The sequence below is a fragment of the Carassius auratus genome, chromosome 28 (genome assembly GCF_003368295.1).
Source record: "Carassius auratus strain Wakin chromosome 28, ASM336829v1, whole genome shotgun sequence".
Classification (NCBI taxonomy): Eukaryota; Metazoa; Chordata; class Actinopteri; order Cypriniformes; family Cyprinidae; genus Carassius; species Carassius auratus.
In genome coordinates, this window is record NC_039270.1 from 23,396,003 (window position 1) to 23,421,156 (window position 25,154).

Sequence of the window (25,154 nt, forward strand, 5' to 3'; positions counted from 1 at the left end):
TATCATTTGTCATGGGCATTTTCTTAATATTTTTTTTTCATGTGATCCAAATTGCTGCATATCATCTATAGCCCATAACACTGCAGGTTACTGATATCTACTACTAAGAAATGACCAAACCAAATTCATTACAGCCAAGAACAAAAATGCAATTTATTAATTGTCTGAAAGAAGCTCCATAGTTCAAAACATTTTTTTTTCGGTGCATGTCAACAATCACATTCTATGAGGAGAGAAAAAGAGAGAGAAAACCAAAACATTAAAAGCCACTGACTTCTTAAAATCTCAGTACAGACATATTCCTTAACATTTAAAATCAAAAGACGAAAGTATCAACCCAGTATCTCCATCCACACTCATCCCAGTAACACACACTCAGTCTCACACACACACACACACGCAGAACACAGACAACCTTGAAAGTCATGGGCTACAAAAAAACCCCACAGTGCTTCAGAATGAGACGTTCATTGGTTTAGGAATACACAGCCTGGCGATGTACTATATGTAAGAAACATGAAACATAAAAAATGGGACATAAAATGGGGTTGGTGGGGGAGGGAGACAAGAGCAAATGAGCGAGTACAATAAAAGACAGAAAGAACCCCTCTAATCCCAATGAGAGATGAGTCACAGGGGCTTTAAGAAGCCCACCCCCTTGTGCATAGATCATGATCCGTATAAACCAGACTTTTTTCTCTTTAAAATTGATCAATTTGATATAGAACCCCTGTCCACCCCCACCCCCCAACTCCTCTTTTCAATTTCTCATTATGTAATACCCGCCACAAGAGACAAAATGACAAAGAGGAAAGAAATAGTAATGCACAATGGTCCTGATTTCAACAGGAAGGGACCTCATGTTAAGAAAATACAATAAAGATTCAAACATACAGCATCTGTATGTTCTTTCACCGTCTTTTGAACAATCAAAATCATTGATCATTTTGTTTAAAATGTAAAGCAATTTCAGTATATAGATTCATATATATAAAGCACTCCATTTTTTAAGTTCATTAAGAGTTCATTATTTGGTAAATATGTAACTGCTACGGATTTAGAAACAAAGGTATTTTCTTCTTCTGAAATCCATAACCCTTCAGTGCTTATGTTTTTTTTTTTCTTCCGTTATCGTCTTTCTCTAAGAACGAACATTAAATGGCGTGGAGTTGGTACTCTGGAACCCTTGCCTTCCTGAGACATGATCCACTTTTTGTGTGTGCAAGATAGTGAACATTTATGTCTTCTTTTCTCTTTTTTTTTTCAACAAAGGAAATGTTTTTTTTTTTTTTTTTTTTTTGCTTCGAAAAGAAAAATACAGGCTTTGATAATCTATGAAAGTAAACATAAATAAAAAATAAAACAAAAACATGACAACACTGATCAATCCCAGAGTTCTGCAAGTAGCACAATAATCTTCATTCCGTAAAGTGTTTTTGTTATTCATTCGATGGAAGAATATGTCCTTTAGGATTTTTCTCTTCTCATGACAATCCCATCGCAAAATTTCTTTTCCTTGAACTTCAGAAAAACATGAAATGTGTGTAAACTGTTGGTGGCCTTGCACAAAGAAGATAGTGAACAAAAACTAGAACAGGTATGAACATAAAAAAAACAAACCCAAAAGGTAGGCACCTCTGAAATGAGTCTTGTAAGAAACTCTTCTCCAGATGTCTATCCGGCTCAACGTGGTGTAACGTGGGGAGTTACAAGTCCCTCTACATCGATCTATGGCCACAGTTCTTCTTCTTCGAGAAAAAAATCCCCACATCTTATATATACTTTTTTTTCTTTCATTGTATTTTGCATTTTTTTTTTTTTTTTTTTATAATCTGAAAAACATAATGGTGCAATACTCAACATAATCCATTTCTTTATCATGGATTATTCCACAATAAAAGCCACTATAAGGTAGATAATCGTATTATAGATTAAAAAAAAAAAAAACACACACACACTTGTTATTTTTCTCAATAAGTCCTTGAGTAAACATTAACACATGAATTGTCACCTTGTCCCCTTAGTACTTTAATATCATGTTGTACGATTAGCTGAATGAGGGGAAGCAGACACTCAGTGCAACTCTAATAACAAAGCTAATAACAAATACCGTAACAATACACATACGAATATATTTTGACTAGCCAAAAAAAAAAAAAAAAAACTAAGATGCTTAAAATTAAACAAAGGCGCAAACAAACCCACAGTAATCACTAGCATACACTGGTTTGAACCCACTCACACAGGCAAATGAACGCATTCATCCGTCATACAGTACACGCAATCTTGTGCAAACACTCACAACCGATGTCACTTTGCATTTTTTTTTTTTTAACTACTTTTTTTTTTTTCGTTCAGTTTGAACTGATGTTATCAAAAAGCTTGGAAGTGTATGAATGACAAAATTACAAAAAAATAAAAATAAAAAAAATAATTCACATTACATTATTGGCGCTTATTATGATTCAAGTATTTGTGTTTTTTTAATTTGTATAATTTTGATATGTTTATGCTTTTCATCATCTAGGTTAATTTATGGAGAGACGGAAACAGGGGGTTACTCGGGCCTGAAAACCAAAGTAAAGGTAAATAAACAAAAAAAAGAGAACCAGTTATATACATACACAGGATTTCAGATGTACATGTATATAAACCAGCATGTGCATATATTCTAGCCAGGACCCTAAGAATGAGGATTTGTGTTTCTTAGAGCTCATCTCCACCCAGGCCCTGTGATTTTTATCTAAACATAGTTGCATCTGAGCCGTGGAGCTAGAGTACATTAGTCCTATCAATAAGACCCAGTTTAAGCCCACAGTGGAGGACACAGTGGGCACTCGTTGGCTAGCTAGCTTGTCTGCCAGGCAATCCTCTGGATTTTAAACACATTTTGGACGTTTGTTTTTCGTGGTCTTGAAAACAGCTTAGAGAAAGGCAGTTAAAAATATATATATATATTCAAAAACAGGCAATAGTGATTGTTTGCTAGTGTCACTCGAGTGTGGGGGGAAAAAAAGGGTGAAATAATTCTTCCAGAAAAGTATTTTCCCCTTTTAAGACTTGGTATCAGCTGGCATGTGCCCCAGGCCTCCTGATACAATAGGTCCACATGGACCTGGACCTGTTTAAAATAAAATAAAATAAAAAAATAATCTGCACCGTTCCCCTAATATCGGGTCAGGACAGAATTTAATACCATCAATACAGCAACCCCAGAGTCATCTGTCCGCCACTTCAGGGCGTCAAAGGCTTGCAGAGAGAAGCACTTCAGTCAAGAGTGTACAGAATTAAAGTTTCCTTTTTCAACAATATTAATAACAATAATCAGACAAAAACCTTTTTTGGTGTAAAAAAAGAAAAAGAAAGAAAAGATGTACCCAAATGTGAACCATCTACAGTGCACCTAAACATTCTGGCTTCCCTGTTTAATTGTCAGCAGTCGTCCCAGACGTATATATTTGAGACCCGGGACAGGGTGCTACCCGTCTGTCTTGGTGCCAACCTGCATTCTACCTCTCCATCTCCAAGTGCTCCTTACACAACCAAACATCAAAACTAATTTCAAGAAAGTAGTAGTTCCACTCTGATAGACTTGTGTCTAGGTTAGGTCTACGATCGAGAAAAGGTACATTAGAAAAAACAAAAACAGAGGGACTTCCTACCAATCCTTCTCCGAGTCCACTCGCCAACCCATTTAGCATCTTTAAAGCCACATGGGATAATGCAATCGCGCCCTCCTCGTAACGATAAAACAGTTTGGGGTTCTCTGAGGCTGCCCTGAGACTGCATGTACATAATGTAAGAGATCATTCAGAGAGTAAACAGTGAGGGCCTGGTCATCGGGCCGGTTTCTTACTTTAGGCCACACTGTAAGGAAGCTGCCTTCTCACAATCACCTGGTGAGCTGAAGAGTGGGCTTGGAGAGAACTACAGATTGAAGGCCGTGAACTGCACCTCTCGGTCAGTCTTTGCATAGAAGTGGAGAACCGAGTCTCCGATATCATTTGCTTTTATTACTGTGAGAAGAGGCGACCAGGTAAAGTAGTGTACTCTGCCTGCCCTTTGTCGTAAGCACCAGTGTGAGTGTGTGGCCTGGCGGGGCGGTGACACCAGAGCGGAGGAACGTGCAGAGGAGAGGCAGAAGACAAACTGAGCACCATCGACCTACTCTTCCTTTCGCCACTACGTGCGCTCCGTCCTCAAAACAACCCTTTTCCGTCACTACGAGTGATTCTGGATCAATCGGCGCCGCCGTTTACGCTGAGGTGTGCCTCTTAATCAGAGTGTTTTTCTGCATATGCGCAGCAAGAGGGGCTGGTGAGAGCAGCTACCATAGAGACCACTGCATTGACACACACATAAACCCAAATATAGCGCAAAATAACCATATAACATCAACAACAGCAACGACGATAACAACAGCAATGTTGACCAAAAAAAATAAATAAAAAAAAAAAAACAAAACTGGCAATTCCAGAAGGGAAAACCCCAATCGATCGTAAAAAGTACATAAAACGAACCTGTCCACTTCCAGCTAAAGTGATCTTTGCATGAGAGGGAGAAAGAGAGTCTATGAGAGTGAAGTTGAGACGAGGTCGAGTGCTGGCGGCAGTAGTAGTACGTACTGATTGGCCAGGTCTGAAGGAGCCACTGCTCCGGGCCCCAGGCGGGTCCGTTCTGGCATCTGGTGCGCCGGCCTGGCACAGCGGGTCAAAAGTCAGAGTGTGGGCACCTGAGGCGCCACAGCAGATAGGCACTCAATGGCCACACTTATCATACAGGTACACGGGGCCGCCAGGGCAAGGGGCCCCGCCGGAATCCATTAGAAACATTACAACACGTCTAGCATCTCCAGACAAAAGGCTAATGATTTTGGAGTACTGTAACAGTGATATTTACTTTGATATATATCATCTTAAAGAAAAAAACAAAAAAACACGTGAATGCTTCAGTCTTGTTGTGGTTTTTTTTTTCCTCCTCATCAGGCATCCTTTCAATTTGCTACCATTTTCGAAATGTCTGACTTGAAAGTTGAAAAGACTGTGGAAAGACGAAGACGAAGGAGATAAGAAACGGCAAAATCCGTTCGGCGTAAGTTCGGTAGATTGCTTTTCATCGTTGCTTTTTGTCAGTTTCGCGTCCGTGTGTCATTTGTTGGCATTGAAGAGCATCGGCTCTTGCTAAGTGCTATGTAGAAACCACGCCATCTTTGTTCCATACTTTTGTACCAAATACAACAACAATGAAAAAAAAATGCACTTCTTCTACTGGTTACAAGAAACACCTCTTATTTGGTTTGAAGCCCCTGTTGCCCCTGTAGTCACACTTGTCCTTGAGTGTGTAGAGGAAGTGCTTGTGAATGTTTCATCACCATGGGCTTACACACTGAGAGAGTACTCTTCTGTTCAGTCCCACGCTCGGTGGACACGGCAGGAGACTTTGAGTCTTTGACGCCCCCCCCCCCCCATTTCCCCAGGCGAGCTCCTACCATTTCACAAGCACTGCGTAAAGATGGACAGAAGAGTCTGTGGCATATATTGCACTTCAGACGAACAACAATGAGGGCTTATGTTTTAGTTTTAGTTTTTTTTTTGAGGGAGAGACCGAGGTCGTTTAGGAAAATGAAAGAGAAAAAGTAGTCCATCTGAAAAAGTGTTTCCTGTACATTTTTTCGTAAGCAGTGGTTAATATATTCCTCAGCTGTCCATGTGTCCTCTCAGCTTAAGAATAAATGCCTCAAATGTGCAGAGGCATCAGATACCTGTTCGTCCTTTCGAGAGTTACGAGGACAGGTGGCAACCGAGGGTAACAAGGAAGGACGAATGCGCGTACGGCTGCGGCTGAGATCGACAGTCCTGGCTCAGAAATGAGAAAATGTGCAATTCTCAAGATGAGTTTCTTCAGACCTCAAATGGAGTGGGACTGATCAGCAGTTAAGGCTAAAGTTTAGTGCTGTTAATTAATCCAAACAATCCAGAGGACAACTGAGAAAAGCCATGGATCCAGTCTAAAAGAAAAGTCGGTTTGGAATGACGCACGTTTCTTCGGGGATAGGACGATATGCTGTGATTGGGCTGACAGGATGTGCTCGTGCCAGAGGAATTTAAAAAAAAAAAATGGCAGCTTGTCTTGTCGGTTTGTAGTAAAATACACTTTTACACTGGTTTCAGTTATTAGAGAAAAAGTCTTGGTAAAGGTTCACTTCTCTTTTAGTCCCAGTTCTTCATTAGAAGTCTATAGAATACTGTAACCCAAGCCTTATGATCAAAATAACACAGAGACGCAAAACAAAACAAACAAGTAGAGGAAGAAGGTCAGCAGCCTTTATGCAAGTGTGGCCTCAGCCTCCTGTCTCTTGGTTTTTCACAGTTCCACTGACGTTGATTATCGCCAAATGATTTGCTTGGTTTTTGCTCGTTAAGTTTCATATTTCGCTGCGGTTCGGGGGTTCGAGCACTTGGCGCTCTCACATGGACTCTCCGCTCAGCAGGTCTCCAGGAAGCAGCGTATTGATTGGGGTGGGGCTGCCCACCACTCGGCCGTCCTCGGCGCTGGGCGGCCCCCACAGGCTGGAGTACTGCGGTACACCCCCCCACAGCAGCTCGTTGCTCGCCTTCCCGCCGGACCCCGTCCCGCCCGCTCCTCCTCCTCCGAGACCGCTGCTGTTCCAGTGGCCGATGGGATGTGTGGCCACCGTCCCTCCGCCCCCCAGCCGTGTTTGATTGGTGCCGGGGTTGGCCTGCCAGCTGGTGGTGGGTGTGAGGGACTGACCCTGTGCAAAGAAGCGGTTCACCTCCTCTTCTCCAGCAAACTCTGCCAGTATAGTGGTGTTTCCCAGAACACACCTGGAAAGCAGGTATTCAAAGACAGAGAACTGTGACGATATAGCTGAGATTGGTTCTTTAAAAAGAAGGTATCGGTGAAACATTTACGTACATGTGTAGGGACTTTTGGGCTTTGGCAGCCTCCTCTTTAGAACTGTAGCGCACCACTGCGTTACCCTGCGTCAGGTTGAGATGGAATGTGATGAGCGGGCCGTGTTGCATGCACAGTGTCCGCAGTGTCGAACCATCAATCTAAACGTCACAGAAAACAAAGAGGGTCATATAAGACTGCACATGATTAACCATGAAATTCAGTCAATGAACATAACAGTAGCACAATGATACCTGTGGTGTAAGGTTTCTCAGAACCAACCAGCTAGTGCTCCTGCTGGAGCTGTCTGTACTCCATGTGGTACCTACTTAGAGAGATAAAGAATTCTTTAATGATTCGATTAACTTTTATAACACAGTCCACTATTACAACATAGTCTACGTATTAAAGTACCATGTACACTATTGTTTAAAAAAAGAAAAGAATCCAGCAAGATTGCATGGATCTGATTAAAAGACATTAAAGACATTTGTAATGTTGCAAAATATTGACATTTAGTATAAGCATTAAAGTACATTGAGGAAAAAAAAAAAATTAATAGTTTTATTGGTAACATTATATTTTAAGGTGACCTTGTTACACATTACATGTACTTACTATCATAATAACAATAAATCATGCATAATTACATGCACTTGCCTATGCCAAATCCTAACCATAAGCATCGAGTAAGTTCATTTAGTTAATTAGCATCCCTCAGTACTTAAATGTACAGTTACACTGTAACAAGGAGTTCAAGTTTGTTTATTTCCAGAGCACATTTACTTCCAACCAAAGTGCTGTACAGTAATCACGACAAAATACATAATGTACCAGCAACGTCACTATCAACAACCAATTAAAGTGCATTAAAAGATAAGTTCAAGTAAATACACATTAAAAGCCACTCCAAACAAATATGTTTTAGCGCTGTTTTAAACTGATAAAGTGGAAGCCATTTTAAGATGAATAGGAAGATTATTCCATAAAGTGGGGCCCACCACTTCAAAAGCTCTATTTCCCCTCTTTTTCAAGCGGGTTCTAGGAATACAAAGGAGGGATTTGTTTCCTGATCTCAGTTCTCGCTTTGAAGTATACGGGTGGAGTAAATCCGATAAATACGATGGTGCAAGATTATTTAAGGATTTGTAGACTAATAGTAAAATGTTATAGTCGATTCTATATTGGACAGGTAGCCAGTGAAGGGATCTCAAAAGAGGTGTCACATGATCAAATTTTTTGCCACCTTTCAAAAAACGTGCTGCTGCATTCTGAACAACTTGTAATCTTGAGATTTGATTCTTGGAGATCCCATAATAAAGAGAGTTGCAATAATCTAGCCTGGATGTTATAAAGGCTTATTTTAAAAGTTTTTTTAAATTTTAAAGGACACCTTAAAAATAAAGTATAACCCTTTTATTGAGCAAGACTGCATGACATATGATATAAAGTGACAGTAAATACATTTATAATGTCTTAAGGAGCATAAAAAACATTGTTTCTTATGTGGAAGGTCACCTCTTTAAAACATGAGTTTTTATTAAAATGCCCTCTATTTATTTAGACGAAATTGCCATTGCCTTCAATATCAACCTAAACCTGAACAGCTTATCAGTATTAACCAGAACTGTACTTCTGGTTCATCCGTTTATAGATCCTTCACTAAGAATGTATAAAAAAAAAAAAAAAAAGTATATTTCAACATTATTCAAAATTAAAATCTGGTAAACAACTGCGCTACAGTTAAATGTCATGAAAGTGTTATCAAGCAACAGCACGGGTATGTTGAATAACACGCAACATATGCGAGACCACAAACCAGCACGCTCGCTACGCTGCCAGAGCCCATGCATACGAATGCGCCAACCGTTCAAATCCTTACCTCACCTGACCCCCACATTTTGACTAGCGTTTACACCCACATCAAAGAGTCAACTGACAATTCAACTGCCGCTTCGAAACGCCCACACCTGTACCTAAGAATAGCAACACAAACACACACATCCGCCTGGGATTAAACTGCACCTTTTACACACACACACAAACCTGCAGAGTAGGAGCTGCTCCAGCCAGCTACCAGGCCCAGGGTGTTTCCGCCCCACGTGGAAGAGGGCTTGGTGTTGGTCAGGCCTGGAGGTGGCCGTGTGGGAGCCGTCGTGTTTCGGGGTCCTTGGGGGACTTTCCAAAGCTCGTGAGAGAGAGAAGCCTGGGTGTGCGAGATGGGCCCCGAAGACCAAGTGGACTTCATGTCAGACAGCTTTCCTGTAGAACAGAGATATAAATGTGTGAAAAAGGGGCAGAGGAGGAAACACTGAAAGAATATGCCAACTGACATCTTTTCTCCTCTTTCTAATTCTGTGCGCCCCAGAATTAGACAAACGAGTGGTGAAAGGTGTTCTCACTGCAGTCACAGTCACATACAGGAAAGAGAGGGTCTAGGGCCATGTTTATCTCTCACAAATAAAAGAAAGCCTTCTCACCACTTCCACCTCACAAAAGTCACAGATAGCCGGTGACCATGCTGCACAAAGGGACAGTGTGTGACTAACACCACTGAGGGGATGTACAGATGAACGTAGGTGGGACAGAGCTCTCTACGGTGGACAGGGTCATGTTTGGTCCTGTTTACACCTGGTATTAACATGCGCTTTTTGTTGATGAACAACGCTAAGTACAAGTGTAAATGGGGTGTAAAACGGCTTGCGCTTGTCCACTTTCCACCACATCCAGTGGTGGTCGAAAACTTCGCATTTGATCGGATTGCTGTTGTAGTGTTGTATTGCTGAATGCATTCGAGCAGCTGCTAAAAGCCGCCTACTAACCAAACACAATCATTGTGGGATGTGTTGCTGGGAAGCACGCTTGTCAAATGAGATTTAACTATAACAAACTATACTATAACATTTATTTCGAAGCACTAGAGATACACAATGGATCCTCGTGGTTGGACATCCAGTGAGGCCAGGTGCCGCAGCTCAGTCTGGGCTGAAGAAGTGGTACAAAGAAAATTTTGCCACTCATATCGTAACCATACCGTTTTTTAGATGATTACAAAAAAAAAGAAAAAAGTCAGAAAGCAGTTATAACTGATCATGGTAGCGGTTTCAGTGAAAAATAAAGTACTTAAAGCACGCTTACAGGAGGGCAAAAGACACCAAGGCAATTAACGATGAGATGTTGATCGGGATGCAGGAGAGACAGCATGCCCTCGAGGAAAACCTGCAGTCCATCACATCACTGGTCTCAGCACCTTAACCCTGGCACCCATCCCACCCTAGCACATCATTTCACCACCCAACATATACAAGAGAACCGGCTCACACCACTTCAGACATGCCCCGCTGCAGCACAGCTGTTTTCGGATCTCCTCAACCGGACAACAGATAAAACCAAGAACAAAAGAAAAGCACTACTTAATAAGACACAAAATATTTTTGTTTTGCTAAACGTGTGCAGTGATAAATATGGGCTGATTTTTATTTTTAAAATGTTAACTTTATTTTACATTTTTTTCCATACATATTTGTGATTTATTTGTTTGCTTACATTGTGCACTGATACAGATATGTTGATTTCATATCTTAACTTCTAAATTCTTAATATGTCGTCATTCTTTACTGTTTTATATATAAAAAAAGTGATCTTCAATGATGATAGTGAATCATAAAAGTGATAATCAGTTAAATCAGTTAAAAGGGATCTGTTAAAGTCACCTGTCTGTAGCTTTCTAGTAACCCTTCAGACCTAGTTAGCTTGTTCAGGTGTGTTTGATTAGGGTTGAAGCTGAACTCTGCAGGACTGTGGTTCTCCAGGACCGACATTCGCCACCACTGATACGGACCCTTGCATGGTGTAAATTACACATTAAAAGCACTGCATAGCCAGAACATGCACATTAAGTGAATCATACCTCTCATATGGATATGACAATATAAATAAGATTTTGACAAACAAGATGTTTCAAACAAGTACAATAGACATAAATAAATGGGGGTCTTGAAAATCTAATGAAACAGACCCTTTTATGCAACTTTTTTGTCATGGGTAACATAACACAAGACAAAAAGTAAAAAAAAAAAAAAAATCTTATTTAACTGTAGTGTTCAAAAAACTCAGTATTTACAACTCAGTCTGGAGAAATAACGTGAAAGTGCCTGTCTAACATGCAATTGATGTTCTGCTCTCTCATGTGGCATTGGAAAGTCAGGCGCATTCCGTTCAACAGTCTCCTCCACATCCTGCATCCAAGCATCCAAAAATCGTCTCCCCTTCAGCTGCCCAAATGCACATTCCACAGTCATGCGTGCATTGTTTATTGTGATCGACGACAGCCTGTAATATGATGAAATAGCTCCCTTTTCTGTTGAAATAGTCCTTAGCATCTTCAAAAGGAGATGTGATAGGTATACAAGATCCATCAATTACTCCTGCACACTGAGGAAAACCCCACCTGTCCTTAAAGCCTTCAACGATTGCCTGAAGCTTCTCTCCTTTATGCAAATTAATAAACTATCTTTGCATTTTGCGTGTAGCTACACACACCTCCCAGACAATGTGGTGCACAGTGGCTTTGCCCAACCCAAACAACTCGGCCAAAGTTTGGAAATATATGCAAGTTGAAAGATACCACAGAGTAACTGCAATCTTCAGCTCTTTAAAAACAGTTTGACGTAAATGACTTTGTCTTCAGTACAATAGCGGCTGCAATTTCTCACACAGAACATTAAATGTGTGTCATCCTGACTTCCGGTGCAAGTCCACGTCATTCGGCGAGGTCTTGTGGCTAACATTGTAGAAACTAAGCAGAGCAGCTGCTCTCCTCGTCTTTTTCTATCGTCTTATTTTGGGAGGATAAAACAGTTGTGTGAGCTTTTTTCATCCGCTGGATTGAAATGAATGAAAAAGCCAATACATAAACACGCACAGCACGTTTTGGAGCATCTTCGTTTGATAACACATACAGCTGGACTGGCATTTAACCCTCCCACTGTAGTTCCGACGAAAGCAGAGGGACCTGCCCATAGACCCTCCCCTCGATTGAATCAGGACAGAAGTGATCAAAAGCTGACAAAAAAGATGCATTTAAACGCCAGGTGTAAATGGTAATGTGTCTCTTTTGTCCACTTTGTCGATGAAAAAGCATGTTAATACCAGGTGTATACAGAGCCTTTGAGTTGGATGCACTAGATATACAGGAATGCGACCACCGTTTGGGGTCCCATGCTAGGTTGAACAGTAAGTAGTAAGTGTAATGAGCAGGACTGAGGGCAGGAAGGGGTTTCTGGGAGTTGTACCTGTGCTGTCTGCCTCGGGGGAGGACAGACTGAAAGAGCTAGTAACTGGCCAATCCCCGGAGGGAGGCAGAGCCTCACCCTGTGAGGAAGTTGGGGTGGAACCTACGATGTGTCCCGAACAAAGCAGGCAAGAATTCAAAGTGGAAATCAGAAAAATTACGTACATAGAAAATCCCCCCAAAAAAAGAAACCGAAAGAAAAAAAACCTACGGCATTCTTAGTGGTTGTATTATGTGAAAAACATTGGAGGGGAGAAAGAGATCTGTCCTCTTACCTCCACTCCTGTCTCTCAGCAGGTAGCGGTTCACATCCTGAATGTTAGTATTGATGGTGGGCCCACTGGGAACACTCCCTGGGGTCACATTGGGGTCAGTTTCAGGGTCAATATTCTGCAGTCCTTTCCAGGGCACTCCTGGACAAAACTCTGGGGGATTTCATACAAATCAGATCATTTCGAGACATTGTCTGATACACACATTAAAAATGTGAGATTGTGTTTGCGTTTTAACATTTATTCAATCTAGGGACTGACTTCATCGGCTGAAACGGTTTGCCCTAAAAAAAATTATTATTATTATAAAAGTTAAAATTGTAATAATTTAACAACATATTTGTATGTTCATAGTTCTCTGATGTGGGCTAATGATCATATGACATGCAGGTAAACTAATAAAATTTGAACTTTTTTTCCTTTTGATTGTTTTTATATTATTAAATTTGTAAAAATGAATATTAATTTTGATATTTGTATTATTTGAAAATGTTTTTGAATGCTGCAAAACCACAGTTTTGGAAACCTTGAACCAAATTCATTTTATTAAAAAGAAATATATAAAATAACAGAAAAATATAAAATATTGGATTATTTTAACATGATTACATTTCAAAAAGAAAATATGAATTTGTCAAACTGTGGATTACTTCTATATATAATGTGGTGAACATTAAAGTGCAGATGCTACTTGGTTTGATGTTGTTTTAATCTACTACAATGACATTCTGTTGTTTTAAGTGTAAATATTTTTTATATATATTTTAAATCTGCATAAAGCTTTCATAAGCCTACTAGTCCAAAGAGATTTTAGAGATGTCAGTTAGTCACCTGGAGGCCAGGTGACATTGGTCCCATTGGAGATCTTGTCATTGGTGTTCTTCCCCGGACCCCAGCTATCATGAGGTGCCAGGGGGCTGGCAGGAGACTCGGAGCTGCCAATCAGATTGTAGGGACTGTAGGAGTCATCCAGTGGGGGCTTACTTGGGGGACCCAGACTAGGGCCTGCAGAGATGGCACCTGTATAATATTGTTGAGATGCAAAATCATCATTATCAGGCCTGATATTAACTACTATGCCACATGTTCCCTGATGACTATAAAAGTGATGTGTACCATGCTTGCTAAAGTTGGCCTCCATTGGAGAGGAGTTGCCAGAGAGGTTCTCCATGGAGTTTGGGTGTGTCCACTGTGACAGGCGTGACTGAGGCTGAGGAGAGTCCTTCATGGACAGGCCACCCACCTCCATGCAGTTTACATTCATGTTAGGGTTCAATCCGGCTACAGAGAAGCACATTTGCAAGAATCAGTGGGGTTGAGAAAACAACTTGACTTTTTGAATTATTTGTTTGAATTAGGTTTTTTTTTAAGACCTATTTTCCCATAAAACATATGGTTTGATTTGTGAACCGGTTTGACAGACTTATTGGAAAGTATATATATTATATATATATATATGCTTGATTTGATTTATATAAGATTTGCTCACAAACCAATTCTTCTACATCATCAGTATCTAGCTGATGATACATTTTAGAGCCAACTTGAAAAAATGTATTCACTATAGTTATGTGCATATGCATGTGCAAGACTTTAAAAATACTGTGGCAATTCCAGGTTTACTAGGACTGTGGGAACACTGTATAGAAGAATATTTGGATCTACACTAGTCGAAGCAGAAAGTGTTGGTAACTCACAAATAGGGTAGGGTGAGGAGTAGTTTGGAGAAGACTGCGGCTCTTTGGTCTGAAGGTCGGAAACAGAGAGGCTGGACGCTTGATGATGGGCTGGAAATGAGTCCAGAGCTGATTTGCCTGCGCTGGGATGCAGGCCCGGGTGTGAGGCGGGTGGCTGCTGCTGCTGCTGCTGTTGGTGTTTCATCAGCAGAGCCTGAGCCAGCTGCCGCTGGTGCTGCTGGATCTGTTGCTGCATGTTATTGATTGTACGTGCAACCTGTGAGAAGACATGCTTGTGAGCATAGAACACCTTTTTAGTAGCGTGATATTAGAACTTAAAAGCAAACACACAAACAAATCAGTATTGAGAATTGTGAGATTTTAAAGGCATAAGGGTGAGCCTAAGCTGTGGGAAGGAACTGCTCACTTGCTGCTCTTGCTGTCGGATGGGGCCAGAAACACTGCGCTGTGCCTGCAACATCTGCTGCTGAATTTGTAAACGCTGGTACGCCTGCAAGAAGTTGTCATTACGATGAAAAATTTGAAATGAAATTTATGCTCTCAGACAAATAAAACACATTCTTTAATAACAGATCAAATAAGATCTCAAAAGACTGGCACTTACCAGTTGCAGCTGATAAAGTTGGTTCAACAGGGTCATATGCTGAGGGTTTATTGGTGAGGTTAAAAGTGCAGGGTTGAGACCAATGTTTTTTGCTGCAAACTGTAAAAGCTGTGCTTGAACCTGTCAGTAGATTAAAATGGTCAGTTTTCATCACTCACACATATACTCTCAAGTGGTGAAAAACTGTGTGTCACCAAATGCAGCCAGTGTCACAATAAGTCGCTAGACCACAAACCGCTGCGTCTGTTTGCGCACCTGAGGGCTGAAAAACTGAGGCACTTGAGCGCGTAGACTAGGCTGGGACGAGTTGAGAGGTGGCACTGACGGCTGGGGAGGGGGCTGCTGCTGCAGGGCCCGGGCTTGTGCTGCTCCGCTACTACCAAACACTCCACTCTGCATCTGCACAAACACACACAAAACAACTCATTCAGAATTGGACTTTCAAATCTGTCATCCCCTCATACTGCCAGTTTAACAGTCAAGATATCAGACAGCCAGGTGGTTGAAGATTAACTCAATGCTGAAATACAAAATACACGTAGATCCCCATAGACCCACCTGTCTGTTGTTCAAGTTTTGCATCGCAACTCCTAGGCTCTGGCCAGGGAGTGCAGCACTACCCAATGGGAGCTTCAGGCTCGGAGAAGGCATAAACGGTGAGGTTTGGGCATCATCTGCTAGCCCAGCATCCTAAAGAGCAGATAAGTGTATTAACAAATAAGACAAACAAAATCCAGCACAATGTGAAATCTTCTAGATGCAATAACTAAAATGTACTGACTTGTAATTGTGAGAAGCACATACCTTGTCCAAGTAGGGGGGACGATCTGAGGAGGATTCTTTGGAGATGACTGAAGGCCTGCAGCCCATTGGTTTATTGACTAGGCCGTTGTTGTAGTCAGAGATTCCCATCCCCCGTTTATCAAGTTCGGTCTTCTTCTCCAATAGGGCAGCTGCAACACAAATAATATTTGAATATTCTATTCTAGCAAAGAAGCTCTGAAAGAACTGAAGGTATAACACCTACTCATGGCCTGATCCAAGTTCATGTTGTTGCTCTTGAGAGCTTCTTCTGCAGGGTCTCTCTGCAAAGGCAAACAAAAACACACAGTAACCACCATTTGTATTTATCCTTATTACAAAGATTGATTTTAATAATTGAATTCATTTGAGCAATTGGATAATGGATAATGAACAATCAGGCAGTCAGTATTGTAAAACTAACCCCAGGGAAGAGTCAAATATACAGAGGAAGAAATGCTCTTTTATAAAAGATCAGCAGTACTCACAGGGAAGCCCATGTCAGTCAGCTGCTTAATAAGACGATTCATTATCCAAGTATCATCCGGTTTGTTTGGGACTTTTCCCTTTAGAGAAAAACACAGACAGGTGAGCTGCTGCATGACACCTACATTAAACTTAAGTAGTTTCTTTTTCCTTTTTTAACCTTTGGTGGGCCCTTTTTGGGTGGGTTGCCCCAGGAGTTGCAGGAGGAGTTGCTCTCTTGAGATGCAGTGCTGTTCCACATGTCACCCTCATCCTGCTCCCACTGCCCTGCAGACAGGCCCATGTCCTCTCCACCACCCCAGCCATCTTGCATAGATTTGGGGGCTGTATAACCAAAAAAAATAACACATTATTAAACGTGTCCGTAGTAGAAGCACAGATAAACATTTGCAATTTGTTATGTTCACAAACAACAGAAATAACTAATTTGTTCTTACTGAGATACCAAAACGCATAATCCTGTATAATCCTGTAGTGCATTATTTATAACAACAGGGGGCTCTGTTGTTACACATTTCAAAGCTCTGATATGGACCATTATTGATTTCCAACACAATTCTACTGCAGATGAAAAGCTGCATTTGATTTTTTTTTATTCACAAAATCATGCAACTAAAAATATTTTTACTGAAATTAATAAATAAATGTACATTCATAAAACTAACCAGGTTTGCAGGGGGCAGATCCAGGAGGTCCGTTGCCTCGACCATAGACTTCAGGACCATTATCACCCCAGCCACCTTGGGGTTTACCCCATGCTGAAGTGCCATTGTCCACACTTGCTGCAGGGGTGGCTGGCTCTCCCCATGAGGGCTCAGGTTTTGGATGGACATTTGTCGTCTCGCCCCATCCTGCAAAGGAATACAGCAAAAATCAGGACAAGTGAGCCTTTAGTTTTTACTGCATCATTCGCCATATACTACCCTTGAGGCTGGCAACATGTAGTATATACAGTCTGGTCTTAAAGTTTATTTTCTATTTTGCGTTTTCCCCTCTACAAATAATATTATTAGCATAAAAATCGGAGTACAAAGTTAATTAAAAAATTAAGATGAATTTCACAATTTATTCCTTTTGAAACTTTTATTTTAATGAAATTTTTTTGCAAAAACAAGTCACTTTGTGGGATCCTCGGTCTTAAAATGAAATAATAAGCAGTAATATTAAATGTCTGTTTAGTTGTTGGCACAAGGGAGATCCGAGGATGCCATGTTAAATACAGCTTTGGCAAAGGGAGTGCAAAGCTACACATAAACAGCAGAGGGCGTTGAGTTTGTTCCAAGTATCCTGCTGGAGCCTAGTGATGCTCCCCCCACAGATGGCGACCCAACTCTAATTACACATTTCCTCCTGGCTCAAACACTATGCTGAACTACACTCACAGACAAAATGTAAACACTATTCTGTTGACTGATTTACGTAAACATTTCTATTTGTTCTGCTAGTGTGTTCTTTTAGCATGATCTGTCCGTTTTTTTCTTCACTTGTATGCCGAAATGAACAAAAATAGAGTGATACATTTTAACCAGTTAAAGGTTATTAACAGTGTATGTTAAAGTAAAAAGTATTGTTTCTTACCTGGATTCATAAGGGTTGGTCTATTGTGAGTTGGCCCTGTTTGATGTGGGACAGCGTTATCAGGGGAAATGTGATTATTGTTTGAACTTGGCCCTCCATGGCTGTGGGTCTGCATGGGAGGCTGGTTATGGTGGGGATGATGATGATGGTTGTTGGGTACACTGTTGGCATTGCCAGGTCCTGGTTTGCCTTGCATTCCAGGGTTATTCCTGTCCCAGAGATTGACTGTCTTGTTGTAACTGCTTGGGTCACCCCAAGCTGAGGTACCATCATCGATCTCCATCTTACGTCGGATGGAGTGTGGAGAGGGCTCCTCCCATCCAGTGGGCTCTCCAATGTGGTCAGGTTTAGCACCTCCACCATTTCCTCCTCCCCATCCAGAGCCACTCTGCTTTACAGAGTTAGGACCTCCCCAAGAACCCATGTTTCCACTGCCACTATTGCCACTGGTGCCCTCCTGGGGCTTGTTATTCCATCCTTGTGATGGCCCACTGGAGTGTTGTGCATCTCCCCAGTTTCCTCCTATTCCTGGAGTAGGCTTTCCCCATCCTCTGGAGCTCTCATTCCAGCTGGTACCCTCTCCTTCCCAGGTAGAGCTGGTGGGACCATTTTTCTTTCCATCTCCAGATTCACCCCATTCTCCTCCAGGCCTGCTTTCTCCACTAGGTCCATTGCTCCATCCGTGAGAAGTTTTGGGCACATCAGTCCACCCCTGTGGTTTGGCTTTCGTGTGACTGTCTTCCCATGTAGGAGACTTTTCCTCTGAACCCCAAGTCTGACCACTTTTCTGCAGGCTGCCACCTGAACCTCCAGCTGGGTTACTGCCCCAACTTCCAGGACCACTGGAAGGTTTCTTGTTGCTGGTAGGATCTGCCCAACCAGAGCTAGCCTGGGGTGATGGCATGGCTGTGCCCCATCCAGGTGCAGCTCCACTGGGGCAAGGACCCTCATTCTTGCCCCCAGAGTCAGGTCTGGATGTAGTGCCAGAGTTTGGGTTGGCACTTCCAGAAGTTGGTGGTGGTCCAACATTGGCTGCATTTGAGGACGAGCCCCAGGCTTCAGTTCCAATGTCATTCTTACTGTTGGAACGTGCAGCTTCTTCGGTCTCCCAAGCGGTGTGCTGACGCACTGGTGTTTGTCCCCAGCCTGTGTTACACAGAACCCGAGGGTCCATATCCTGGGCAGGCAGAATAGGGGGAGCCTCATCTGTTGATGAGCGGACCCTCCGGCGAGGATGACATTCCATGCTGTCACTGCTTCCCTCACTGGCTGGGGCATTGGCCCCACGGACCCAAGAGTTTAGCGGCTGTTCTTGGGTGGGAGAGCTTGAGGAATCCCATCCTTTGGCCTCAGTGTTGGAATGCTTACCCCAGTCTCCAGTTGAGGCAGCTTGTCCCCATCCAGAAGTGCCCGAGGCCCCTCCTTGTCCCCAGCTGCTCCCTGAGTCCCAACCAGAGTCTTTTGAGCCACCACCAGACTTGGCATCTCCATTACCCCAAACAGGTTCTTCATCCCCGTTGACCTGTAAGGCTCCTCCTGAATTTTGAACAAACGAGCACATGCCTGGAGGTCCAACTCCCCAGCTAGGCAGGCTATGGCCAGGGCTTCTGGGCTCTTGCTTAGTGTTATTTGGTCCATCAGTGTTAAGGTTCTGAGGTTCAGAGCTGAAAGACACATTCGTGGATGGGATGGAGTGTGGCTCTGAGGAGTCACTGGGCACAATGCTACCCCACGTGGTGTTGCCACTGCCACCACTACCTGCAGAATTTCCATTGGCACCACCTATACTGCCACTGCTGCTAGGGCACTGACTGGGCAGAGTGCCCGGTGGGCTACAGAGATTAGGAGGAGGAAGGTTGCTTTCTCCAGAGCTGCCACCACCCATGCCGGTCCCTTTATGTCCCAGAACTGGCCAGGCAGAGGGGTTGGCGTTGGGGTTTAAGTTCAAGTTAAAGTTAGAGGAGCCCCAACTCCTGGCTCCCACTGATGTGCTGGAGACTTCATTCTTCCCTTCTCCTCCACTGGAAGGAGACGGGCCAGAGCCCCAGCCTCTGCTGGCCCCACTCTGACTAGAGAGTAGACCTCCTGAGTGGCTGGCATTGGCTTTGCTGGGATGATTGGCGGAGAAATGTCCTTGCTGGCCAGCTCCTGTGGCCATGCTCATTCTGCTGATGTCACTGATACTTTCAGTGTCTAAGGGGCATCCTGCAAGGGCGTGGCTTTCTTTGCTTGAAATGGAAGGCCACGCCTCCGTATCGTGCTTGTCAATAATCAGTGGATCCCAGCCGCTGCAACTGTTGGTAGGGGCTGTAGTGGCACTGCGATTGGGGGATATATTCTCATACTGGGCTGCCAGGCCACTCTGTGGGGGCAGCTCTACAGAAAAAAGAGAAGGAAAAAGAGAAACTATTGAAATAATGTGCATATGACTTATATTAATATCATTCACTCATATGACCACTCAACACAATTTAGCTGACATGTTATGATATAATACATTATATGTTTAATTGCAATTAGAGGAAAAATGTATCTGAAACATTCATCTAAATGGCTATTTACTGCAAGATCTGACTAGATCGATCAAAACATCTTTTTTTTTTTGGCTTGCTTTAAGAAAAATTATGCTTTACATCAGCACGGTAGCTATTGTCATAACTTACGTAAATAAAAATGTATAATATAGCCTAATAAAAATGCAGCAGTAACAGCGTGTTGGTTTACATGTATATGCTTGCCTGGAGTCATTTTTCACTGCTGTCACCGCAAAGCCTTGCTTCTCACAACCACAACCATCTCCCTCTGCTGGACTGACAGATTACAACCACAGACTTTGCTTTCAAAGAAATATGTTCATTCTAAATATGTCACATTGATAACAACACTGAAACAGCACAAATGCCTACATATGGACACCAGGATCCTGTTGTGTTAATTAGTTGGCAATACTGCCCAGCCCCTTGGCACTCGCTCAACTCTGTTGTTGTTGTTTTTGTGTGGGTTTACATGCGCAGGCACTGCTCATTCTGTGTCAGATCTGCGCAAAGCGGCAGTGCCTGTGCACACCAGGCTTTCTGTCACCATCCATGGAAAAAAGCACTTTTAACTAAAGAAAAGAAAAAAGGAATCTAATGAAAGTATTTCTAACACAAACGCTGTCCTTCTGAAGAGCCACTGCGTAGTAAAGGACGCCATTTTATCAAATCTGAACTGAAGCCAAAAAAGCTGCCATCAACATCTTACAGTGTCTCGCTGAAGAAAGCTTATCAGATGAGCACAGCAAACCTCTGCCCTGCATTAATCTCTAACATGCAATGCAATAGCTTTAGGGGTTTGCGTTTTATTTGCAGTTGCATGAATGCTACGCTTCCAGATCAAACAGCAGCAGTACAGCAGAGAGCAAAGCAAGGGAAAAGCCTGTTATCAGAGCATGGAGGATCGTACTATGAGGTTGGAGGGGGCAGGGTTGCAGAGAAGTGGAAAAGTACCTGAAGAGAGATGTCGCCCGACCATCCTGAGAGAAGTGCTATGCTGCGTGCAGAGCGCTGGCCATCGCTGTTACAATATGTCTGCTGCTCGCGAGGCTTCTGAGGATCATATTTGAAATGCTGCCAAGGAGCTGCAGCTTAGTAAGCGAGCGACCGCCCCGTTCGTCCTACACGGCTTCGGCAGGATCCGATCTCTGTTCCCTCACCCGGGCTTTATTTATATCTACCTCTATTCCTGATTCGGAGAGGAGACTCTCTCGTGAGGGAGGGGAAATGGGGTTGCATGGGAGTTGAAGGTTAAAGCCAAGAGCATTCCGTTGTGCCATTAGGAGGGAGGAAAAACAAAACAAAAAAAGAGGGTTTCCTTTTCTTGTGTGCCCCTCTTCTCTTTTATGCTTTCAAACTGTCACAAAACATTTAGCCGAGACCATTCAGACTGCAATTAGCACCGCTGCTCACAATAGAGCAAGCTGAATAGATGCACAAAAGCAAGCCAGATTCAGAGCATAGGCTGCAATGCAAGGACTGTGCAAACACAGAAACACACACACACAGCTCCCTGTCATACTGGCTGATTTCAGCGATAGTTTTCTTGTAATATTTAAAGTACAGTGGGTGTGTGAAGTTGAAGCTCTGCATATCATAGGTGCGGTCCCAAGTTTAGAGGAAAACAACACTTGAATGGCTGAATGGGAAACAGGATAAACACCCCAAATGAGGCTCACATGGAGGTGGGCAGGTGGCCAAATTTCTGCGCAGATTGTGCCCATGCTTTAATGATGCAGAGGAGAGAAAAAAACGACCGGAAAGCATGCATGCTGGGAGGAAAGAAGGGATGGCCCCAGTATTGGAGAGATAGAAACACTGAAAACGAGATGAACACTTACAAAAGCACACTAGCTCTTGGCATCAAGGAAGGCATTGTTTACAAATGATCCCAGCGCCTCCTATACACACACACAATACGCCAAAGTCCAAAGAGAACAGACTCTTATTATACTCCAACTCAAAGCCAGGTTTTCCAGCCAAATATGCAATGATGTAATCAAAGCCTCATTATTAATTATTCCCTTGCCTCCAAATGACCCTTTTATGAAAACCTCAAACAAGTAAATCTAAATGCTGGCTTTGGGTTTCACTACCTAAACAGTTATTGATTGGTTTTGTTTGTGTCTTCATGTAGTAACTCTTAATAAGGCTCATCAGCCTAAGAGTCAGAGTGCCAGAGTACCCTACAGGCAGCAAGAAGGAGTGTACCATCTCTTGTTGGAGACAAATTAGTCCAGACAATTGCTGGACCAATTTCTGCCCAGTGAATATTGAGCACTACAAACATACAAGGACACAGTAACTCCAACTATACTCAGATTTCTTTCTAAAACAGCAGAACTTGCTTAGAAACACTGAAGAACAGCCTTTACAATCATTATATGAAAGATGATGAAGATATTTTATCCCCTAATTAATTAAATAATTTGTTATAGGGCTACACGATTAATCTAATGTCATTGTCATGTGTATCTTGTCAGTAAAGCCGGTTCTGTGATTAGTAGTAAATCCCTAGCACATGGTTTCAAACGGAGTAGAATGTACTACACAGAGCCGTAGATCACTGACAAGCTATGCAAAACCGCGTTCATAATCGCAGATGATTTAATTGTGCGATTATAAATAGAAGAAATCGCTCTGCGATTATGAAAGCTGTTTGTGTAGCTTGTCAATGAACAACAGCTCTGTGTAGTAAATGCTGCTCCATCTGAAAGCAGATACAAATACCACATTTAATAACATTTAATTTACTATTTTTTACTGATAAACTATATTTTGCCATAGTCGTGTGTTTATTAGTCACGTTGAATTAACAAAACCAGTAAAATCTTCCTTTTATTCAGCGACTGTTATAGGGATTTCCTGGGTTTCTTCTGCGAGAGATCACCCTCTGGCCTTGGATATTTAAATGGATATTTACTGCTGATCAGAACCGTACTTCACGGAAAGATACGCATAACAATCTCAGCTTCTGACTAATCGCGATTCATCTTAAGAGTTTTCTTTTTATTTTTATTTCTTTTTCTTTTCTTTTACACTTAGTAATGCAAGTACTTCTTTCAGTTATTTAGAAACTTTTAGTTAGTAGCCAAGGCAACATTTCTCTTTTTTTTTTTTTACGTTTAGGCTTTATAACATTATTTAATCTCAGCTGAATTTCAATTAACGAAAAGCCTTTTTTAGACACTCTTAAGACAGATACAGCTAATAAATTGGAATGTTTAGATCTGCATCTCTTTATCTTTTAGAACAAACTTTTAATTATATATTTCTCAAAGATTTAATAACAATAGGACATATTTAGTTATGACAACAAAGCAGAGTTAAATATTGCAATGCATTTTACTAGTTTTTCAGAGATAAATCTCAAGTCTCTCAACCCCTGCTTTCTATTTCATACCACTGCAATCCGCCTCACTGTTTTAACTAAAAATGTGTATATCCAAGAAAACAGCACCATATACTGCACACGTTTGTATGCATTCATGTACAAATAACCAGCAGTGGTACCGTGGGGTGAAGAACAAGGGGCTTTGCTGATGTTGCCATTTGTCAGTTGCAAAGACACTTGGTGGGAGAATGCGGGGAGGAGCAAGCATAAATAAGGGTCTTATGCAACCACCATCAGTCTTGATGTACTACACCACGCTCCCGCTCATTCGGGGCAGGATGTGACATAAGGAACAGGCAGACACTGGGCAACCACCTGCACTGGACAGCAGGGGGCGACTTCAACAGATGATAGCATAACTAAAAAAGGCATAAGAACCCAAAAGCTAATCAATAAGAGGCCAAAAAAATAAATAAATGACATTAATAGAGCATTTTATTGTTATAGTTTGCTGACAAAACCTATTTTCGGGATCCCAAAGCCTGCATCTGCAACCCAAAGAAAATGGGTGCTAGCCATTTTGGCATAAAAGCAAACTAGTCTGCCAGAATATTTTTTCTTACACTGGGAAAAGAGAGAGGCTTCATGCCATTGTACTTGGGGAAGTCCTCATTATTATTCCCTGAACTGGGCCCTCTCAGTCCGGTCAACTTTACTTCCTAGTCACAACAGTGTTGGTGTTGATAGGATGCATGTAAGTGTGTGTGGGTGTGACAGGAAAAGAGAAAGAGCGAAAGTTTTTGCGGCTGGGATCAGTGCCAGCACTCAGGTCTGTTTGGTGGCTTGGGGCAAGAGAATACAGGACTCACTGAGGCAAACAGGCCCATAATGAGCTGTTAATTCCCCTACAACAGCAGGCCTGGAAGTTGTAATGCACTCCACAGAGCAGCTGGCCATACTGAGCAATGTAAACCTCGAAACGACATGCAGAAACAAATACACTAGACCTTAAAGGTGAAGTGTGCAATGCATGTGCCTCTTGCATCAACAAACACTAATGCAAAACAACAACTGTATTCAGATACGCTAGCTGTTTGAAAGGATGCCCCCAAACCCTCTAATATGCCAATCCAGCATACTGAGCTCTGCCCTGGCCTGAAAGACAGTGAATACTGATGACGCAAACTGCTGTCTGATGAATCACACCACAAGGACAGAAATGATGTGATAAGAGACTTCATAACTCAGAGATGCTCCACTGATAGATTTATGAATGAAAGAGATCACAACACTCGATATGACGATGTTCTATGTAACAGTTTGTTTAGGTTTAGAATGCATATGTACTTGCATGGCCAAGCTTACGTGCTTGTGCTTTTTAATATGGCCACTGAGAAAACTGACTGGCTTCAATCGACTTCACTTTAAATGTTTAGACATTCTAAAAATAATCATCAACTACTCCAAAATGCTGATTTAGGTGATCAGGAGACATTTATTATTAAAGTTGAAAACAGTTGTGCTGCCTAAAGTTTTTGTTGAAAACAACTTTTTTCAGCATAAATGAAACTGCATTATAAAAAAAAAAAACATCTGTAACATATAAATTATAAATGTTTTACTATCACTTTTGATCAATT

At 42.0% G+C, this 25,154-nt stretch overlaps 1 protein-coding gene across 8 annotated transcripts in view; it reads right to left on the bottom strand.

The window, feature by feature from the left end:
- Window positions 1–132: 132 nt before the first annotated feature.
- LOC113047250 (trinucleotide repeat-containing gene 6C protein-like) overlaps window positions 133–25,154 on the bottom strand; it is a 59,930-nt gene continuing 34,908 nt past the window's right edge. For 2 of the 8 annotated variants that reach the window (XM_026208597.1, XM_026208594.1), the window contains 18 exons: window positions 17,647–20,022; window positions 16,734–16,919; window positions 16,229–16,392; window positions 16,071–16,148; window positions 15,809–15,866; window positions 15,586–15,734; window positions 15,340–15,471; window positions 15,037–15,180; window positions 14,782–14,901; window positions 14,584–14,667; window positions 14,178–14,433; window positions 13,597–13,761; window positions 13,312–13,500; window positions 12,484–12,633; window positions 8,962–9,177; window positions 7,170–7,243; window positions 6,937–7,076; window positions 6,467–6,845 (listed from right to left, as the gene is read on the bottom strand). In XM_026208597.1, coding sequence (XP_026064382.1) covers window positions 6,467–6,845; window positions 6,937–7,076; window positions 7,170–7,243; window positions 8,962–9,177; window positions 12,484–12,633; window positions 13,312–13,500; window positions 13,597–13,761; window positions 14,178–14,433; window positions 14,584–14,667; window positions 14,782–14,901; window positions 15,037–15,180; window positions 15,340–15,471; window positions 15,586–15,734; window positions 15,809–15,866; window positions 16,071–16,148; window positions 16,229–16,392; window positions 16,734–16,919; window positions 17,647–20,022 — 5,060 coding nt within the window. Of the gene's footprint in view, window positions 6,846–6,936; window positions 7,077–7,169; window positions 7,244–8,797; window positions 9,178–12,483; window positions 12,634–13,311; window positions 13,501–13,596; window positions 13,762–14,177; window positions 14,434–14,583; window positions 14,668–14,781; window positions 14,902–15,036; window positions 15,181–15,339; window positions 15,472–15,585; window positions 15,735–15,808; window positions 15,867–16,070; window positions 16,149–16,228; window positions 16,393–16,733; window positions 16,920–17,646; window positions 20,023–20,384; window positions 20,457–21,134; window positions 22,511–25,154 lie in introns of those variants that run through there. The other 6 variants (XM_026208599.1, XM_026208598.1, XM_026208596.1 and 3 more) reach the window with 6 other exon arrangements.